The sequence below is a fragment of the Biomphalaria glabrata genome, chromosome 15 (assembly GCF_947242115.1).
Source record: "Biomphalaria glabrata chromosome 15, xgBioGlab47.1, whole genome shotgun sequence".
In the NCBI taxonomy this organism is placed as follows: domain Eukaryota; kingdom Metazoa; phylum Mollusca; class Gastropoda; family Planorbidae; genus Biomphalaria; species Biomphalaria glabrata.
The window spans coordinates 31869415-31877066 of NC_074725.1; the positions used below are offsets into that span (position 1 = coordinate 31869415).

Consider the following 7652-nt stretch of genomic DNA (forward strand, 5'->3'; position numbering starts at 1 on the left):
AATAATGGGATGAAGTTGATCATTTAAACAACTATTTATTCTACGTAACAAAAAAAAATGAATACATTTACCGATTTACCAATTAGTCAATTAATTACTCCCAAATAATTATGTCTGATGTTGAATAAGGGAAATAACTTTAATATTATTGAGAGATATAGCTGTGAGGAGTTATTTTCCTTAGAAAAAGTGTTTTTTTTAAAGGAATTTTGGCTGGATAAGGATATTGTTAAAAGAAAAGCTTCCCTTTCAGTAGGGCAGATGATGTAAAGATCATCTGTTTATGTGGCCCGCGGTTAACGTTGGTGTCAAGTGGCCAGCACAACGACCAATCAGCTTTAATTTTTTCCAACTAATTTCAGGCTGGGTGGACTCAGACAAGCCCTAAGAATCCCGTCACTAAAGATCCCAGTTCTTACCAGGATATGAACCATGGATCCCTTGGTTCGGAATCCATCTGCTTCACCACTCAGCCACCGCGCATTCCTTTAACGATATAATTAAATTGGGAAAATAAATTACAAATAATAAAGAAAAAAGAATAATAATATATATATATATTTATCTTTGAGGAAATTTGTCTTACAATTGTTTATTACACATAACTAGACATTACAGTCTTAGCAAACAAACATAAGTTTGAAGTTTACATTTGAATCTGTGACATTTTTACGTCTGGGGAGACAATCTATTCCCTTTTCATCTTCTTGTGTGACTAAATAGGCAGAGCCTTGATGCACAGCTGCGGTCACAGGATGGGGCATCTGTGATCACCAGGGGCCGCTGCACTTTGACCTTTCTATCTAGTACTGTTGTGTATGGCGCTTCCTTTATGCTCGCTCTCCGTGTGGGTCTATTCATTTGAAAACATTAAGCTTTGATTCAATGATCTAATTAACAAAGGAACAAATTCGTTCCGTGTCTGTTTGATTGTCTGATTGCCTCTATTTATGTTGATAAAATGTTACAACATTGACCTAGTGACCTAGTGACCTACTAGTGACCTAATGACCTATTTTTAAAACTCTTTGTCGCTTTCTTAACAAAGGTTTTCTCGATTAGGTGCCCAAAATGGAGCTTGTTTGTTTACCAATGACCTTACAATCAGGATTTATGAATTTGTGAAGTTTATTTTATTTTCCTAATTCCTCTATTCAACTCGGAACTTCGTAGAAGGTAGAGGTAGGAACATGGACGCTGATCTCAAAAACGGCTCTAAACAATTTTTTTGTAAAGTTAACAGTTGGTGTATATCACTGAGAAAAGCATTACTCGCTCGTTGGTCACATGAAGAGAACTCTAATTTGTTATTGTTATAATTACAATTTAAATTACCACTTACATTATTGTTACTTTTAATTTGTTTTCATTTGGATTATGTGTATTTTGTTATCATTTGTAATTTTGACTGCCTTTGTAGCACTTTTGCTTTTTGTGGCAAAACAAATAAAGTTGTTAAATTGCTACAATTTTGAAATTGTCACAATTGATTACTTTAAATTTTTTAGCTTAGAAAAAAAGAAACTCCTACACTTCCTACAATTCGATATCTGTAGTGTTCCAGCCAAGAATTTCAATCTAATGCGAGTCCACAGAGGTTCTCGGCTTCTCAGACTCTCTCTGAATAACTTGATTACACTTTAACTCTTTATCTCCGTAATTATTTTCCATGTTCTGACAGAATTGTTCATTTTTCACATTAGTACATCCTACCCTGTTTTGATTAAACTTCAATAACATTTTTTGTTTGTAACCAGAAAACGTTACTTTGGTATAGAATTATAGGAGAATGCATGCTCTTTTTATATATAACACAAACACTACGTTTATAAAACCAAACATTAATTTAATGGGGGTCAAAACAACGATGGAATAGTTAATTAGGAGAGAAAGAGTTAATCCCCCTTTAAACATTTATTTACAACGGGTATTGTCGCGGAGTCCTTTATACTGAGCCTCCTTGTTGTCATTACCTCTAGCGCGTCCGCCAGGTTGTCATTGCCGGAAGTGGTAATGGATATAAGCTCTTCTCTAACTATATACTGCCTCATAATGGCATGCCTTTTACAACCAGGCCAACTCCTGGCCTTCACGTGTGGTTCAGATATTGAGTCCGGCGTAACTGTTTTCAGTAATAGGAGAAGGGGCGAAGGTGAATAACTGGCGCCTTAACCAGTAAACTTCGTGAAAGAAATGTGCGCTACTCACCTAGAAGAAGGAAAACCCTACAGCCTTGCAGTAATTACCAATCAAGGCTTCGGGAGTCAACTCTGAGAAAAAAATAAAACTTAACCAGTTTGTAGCCCTCAGAACTACACCCTGCTACGCCGCTTATCCCGCACTGTATCTCCTCTTGGCGTTATTATAAATACATCAGCTGCATCGAGAGGGTGGAACTGATTAATGAGCGACATCGTTTCGACGACAGCTAATTCTCAGGCATTCATTTCATTTCCATACGACGATCCATGTCGTTTCTCGACTGAAGAAGGCCATAAAGCGTCTCTAAACTTGACGCATTTCCTGTCTTGTTCTATCTACCATTTCGCTTCCGAGATTAATACTAAAATTAGTATTAAATATGTATACTAACAAATCTAAATTCCGACGATCTATGCCAGCGGTTCTCAACCTTTTAAACTCGGCGACCCCTTTTTGCTATCCCACGACTCTGCCGCGACCCCCCCCCCCCAATAACATACACAGCAATAGAACAATACAATAAATACAATCCATATTTTCGATGGTCTTAGGCTACCCCTGACAAATCGTCAGTCGACCCACTCGACAGAGTGTGGGATTGTAAAGAGGGGTCGCCGAGCTTAAAAGGTTGAGAACCGCTGCCCTAAGTGATTAGAGCCCTACGTTTTACCACTGTCTAACGAAGACAAGATGACAACATTTAGACAAATGGAAGAACGTGACATTAACTTATAAGAGTTTCTCCCACTAACGACATAGCATAAACATCTCTTGGACCTTTTCGTGGACAATATCTTTCTGAAACACACAAATTCTGTGCCTTTAAATCCAAACTTACATTCAGATACAGACGAAGTGGTCTCTCCTTTAGAACTGCAATAGATATGCATCAAATTTTTTTTGAAAGAAGAAAATAGACCATCTTTGTACCCTCCTATGGATCACGCCCCCTCCCTTCCCCACCCCCATTTGTTTTTCCGTGGATCTAGTTGTGGTGGAATAAGTCCGCCGATCGGTCCGTTTGCACTTCCCGATGAGGACGATGGCCTGCGACTCCTAGGGGTAAAGTATTAGAGCCACAACGTGGTAAATGTTTTATTGGTATTATATAGGCACATAGACAGGCACAAGCAAAACGCAAAACTTAATGATTTTGTGGAAGAACAAATATTTAATAAAGATTAATTAAGAAGAAATACAATCAGCGAGTCAAGGGGGGGGGGGGTGTACAGAATGATTTAGGATTTTACGATAACTTTTAAGATAATATCATCACTGGGATGTTGCTCATAAAAACTCGTGTATGGTTTGCTTATTCGGCTGTCTCTCACTTATCTGTATTCAAGGTTCTCCTTCGGGGTGGGGTAAGTTGAAGCTCCGTTGCGCTGGCAGCCAGTTGCTGGTGCCCTGCAGGTAGGCAGGCACTAGTGTGATGAAGATGAGGATGCCACGCGGTGGGCTTACTCCTGCGGTAGTTGCAGACCGGTCCTGGGACTTCAGCCTGGAATGCCTTCAGTTCTGGTCGAGGGAGATGAGTGACTCACCCTCAACGGGAATGTGTGGAGAGCTGCTGAGGACTGCCTTCAGGCAACAAAACACGCCAGCCCTGGTGTAGGAGGCTATGAGATGAGACGTGAGAGGAGCCTGAATTATTAAACCATACAGGCTGGTTGGCGAGGGGCGCATCCTGGGTAGGAGCGTCTCCCTCAGACTAACCAAGATACATGTTAACGACAGTTCACTAGGTCTAATAATAATTGCTGTACAAATAATACAATGATAATATTACGAATACTCATATAAATGTACAAGGCAGGGGCATAACTGAGGAGTGAAACAGGGTGACCATATTACAGGGTTGTAGCCCCTGTGACCTTATTGACCAACAGGTAAACAAGTCCACGGTCGCTTGTGACCAGAGGACCTTGACAAGAAGAAGGGGGGGGGGTAGAAAAGGGCACATAACTATGCAGGCCGACAAGCCGAAAAGAGTGGGGTTAGACGAGACTGATTCTCGGGCCTAAGGATGCATGGTAACAGCACAGTATGTGCATAACAACAAAAACAAGCATAATTATAATGTATATATATATGCGCACATATACAGGTACATATGCACAGGTAAGGAAATAATCTAGTTCTGTATTGAGAGGACGTAGGGGGGGGGGGGGGGTAGTTCCGCACTGGTCAGTTCTATATTGAGAGGACGTAGGGGGGGGGTAGTTCCGCACTGGTCAGTTCTGTATTGAGAGGACGTATTTCGTCACACTAGTGTTGTGCTCCAAACATGAATTAAAACACAACAAGCGACTCCGCACAGCTGCTCGGCTTTTCTGACGCTCTTTAACTCTTTCTTACCTGATTAACGATACTTACCTTGATTTGACCCCATTAAATTAAATTAATATTTGGGCTTATAAACGTGTATTTGTGTTCTATAAAAAGAGCATGCATTCTTCAAAAATTCTATACCAAAAGTAACGTTTTCTCATTGCAAACTAATATGTTATTGTAGTTCAATCATAACAGGGTAGAATGTATAAATGAGATAAAATGAACGATTCCGTCAGAACATGGAAAATAATTACGGAGATAAAGAGTTAAAGCACTGGATAACGCTTTAGTAAACCTTAAGCACGTTTATTTACAGAAGGAAAGGGTCTACAGTGCCAGCGGTTCTCAACCTTTTAAGCTCGCTGACGCAGGTTGAGAACCCCTGGTGTACACTAAGCGTCTGTATTGTCACTCCTTCTAGCGTCTCTAAACATAGCATGCTCTATCTACTTTTTTGGTCACCTGAATCAGATGTCCTTAAGGTCCGAGAACTTCCGGTTCCCTATTATGGACCTCTTGACCAGGGAAAGGATTTTATCCCTTGGCCAGGATGCGGCATTGGCTCTTCACCAACCCCATCTGTCTGGAGTCCCCCCTGCGACTAAGTGATCATATAATCACACCCGTCTGGTCGTAGGACACGGTCCCTTGAGCCAACCACATGAGTCACCAGATTACTCCACAAATTACTATCACACATGTATCATAACATTAGACAATTATTTAACTGTTTGTCTAGCATAGCTGCGCATAGCCTTTATCCCCGTATTAATTAAGTAAATTGATTAAACTCATAAACAATTGATATCTAAACAAAGACATGTTGTGACCGAAATGACGCCATTCATGCAAACAGTGAGACAATACTTTAACTCATTACTCCCTGGCCTCATTTCCTGTCAACAAACGCCGTCACACCTCTTTGCGCTTGGAGAAAACAAATTAGCTATAAGCATTTAATTTTCTGCCGCCTTTTGTTGACAAATAATTGATTATTGATGAGTAGATTTGATGTCTACGTTATTTTTTTTTTAAACCTGTGAGTGAATAATTGATTGAACCTGTGACATTGAGACGAGAGAAGGTCACGATTGGCATTAGTGTTGCTATGCCTAACAAAAGAGCGCACTTGCATATAAAAGCAGTTCGAGTTTGTCACGATATATAAACTGGTTTCCTTCAATTAGCTTGAATATAACTTTATAATAGAAATGTATGCAGAAATAATGCTTTACAATAAAGTAAAATCATATAAATTTGTATAATGATAATATGTGTGCTGATCTTAATTAAATGCATGAGTTAAAGTGCTGAATTAAGGTGATGAGTTAAAGTGAAAAACATTTCTTAGTCATTGTGCTGGGACAAATTCGTACAAGTGTTCTTTCAACCCTTGTGCCCTAAGAATACGACATGTGTTGCCTGCATTAGCTAAGGAAATCAAAGACTTACCAGAGTTTATGTCACTGATTAACAAGCATGGCTAGATTGACGCGTGAAATGTGTAGGGCGTAATTATCTTCTCTTTTGAAGTAACGTCTGAAATTTATAAGACAAGATAGGGAAATTCAATTTAAAAAAATAATTTTATAACAATTTATTATTGTAGATTCGATTAGATGTAAAAAAAAAAACAACTTGTAAAACTGGTTATGTGTACATAAGGCTTGTGTTAGAATTGAAAGATTAATGCGGAGCTAACATTGATATGTCGTCACGCACACCTAGATGGGCCTTCAGATTGCTCGTATGTGTGAATGCTGCAGACCACGGTTTATATACGCTCTTCGACTCATTGAAGGTTTGAGATTATCTAGGCTAGTTATTATTGAATACAGCAAGGCCTGCAGCCTGGGACTTATTATTGCTACAGTGAACACTGTCTGTCCAGGGCTACTATTTTAGACTTAATGCCATCCACAATGTCATCCACAATGTCATCCACAATGCCATCCGCAATGTCATCCAAAATGTCATCCATAATGTCATAAACAATGTCATCCATAATGTCATTGTATCCACAATGTCATCCACAATGTCATCCACAATGTCATCCACAATATCCACAATGTCATCCACAATGCCATCCACAATGTCATCCACAATATCCACAATGCCATCCACAATGTCATCCACAATGTCATCCACAATGTCATCCACAGTGTCATCCACAATGTCATCAACAATGTCATCCACAATATCCATAATATCCACAATGTCATCCACAATGTCATCCACAATGTCATCCACAATGTCATCCACAATGTCATCCACAATATCCACAATGTCATCCACAATGTCATCCACAATGTCATCCACAATGTCATCCACAATGTCATCCACAATGTCCACAATGTCATCCACAATGTCATCCACAATGTCCACAATGTCATCCACAATGTCATCCACAATGTCCACAATGTCATCCACAATGTCACTGAAATTAGACCTAGGCCATTCGCTATAGAAGACTTCGACTATGTGGTGCGGTTTAGACCAATAGTTCGTTGCCTTGTCGTACATACATGTGACGTGGCAACGAGCTATTATTCAAAACGGCCCACATTGTAACATTGCAGGTCAGTTGTCAGGGATTCTATAACGATTAGTCTTGATTTGACTCGGCTATGGCAGGGCCGGCTTTAGGTATTTGGAGGCCCTAGGCAAAGTGAATTGGATGGCCCCAAATGAAATTAAAAAAAAAAAAATATTAAGACCGAAAAATATGCAATGAATAACAAACCATTCCTGTATCTATATCTAAATCAACAAATAAGGTTAAATTTATGTAACGCCGTTTGCATGAGCACACTTCACAAATGATTCATGATCACCAGACTAGAAATTACGTTTCCACATTTCACCAAAAGGAAGTTTAACTCTTTCTCTCCTAACCGACGATACAAACGATGATTCCACCCAGAATGTGGTAAATAATTACGGAGAGAAAGAGTTAAATGGTCTTTTACGTAGTCTTATAAGATAAACATTTCTGAATGCTTCATAACTCACAGTGAAGACTTTGAGCTAGGCGAATAGATACAAAACAATAGAGCTCTCCTATGTTTGAGATTTGATCCCTATTTCTCTATTTTTTCTCTAAAAAATTTTTTTTT

General features: G+C 39.2%; 1 protein-coding gene across 1 annotated transcript; it reads right to left on the minus strand.

Annotated features, from left to right (window-relative positions):
- Positions 1–6432: 6432 nt before the first annotated feature.
- LOC129923069 (coiled-coil domain-containing protein 1-like) lies at positions 6433–7059 on the minus strand. The gene has a single exon (XM_056012030.1). It carries the CDS (start codon positions 7057–7059, stop codon positions 6433–6435), a length of 627 nt encoding a protein of 208 aa, XP_055868005.1.
- Between the last annotated feature and the right edge of the window lie 593 nt (positions 7060–7652).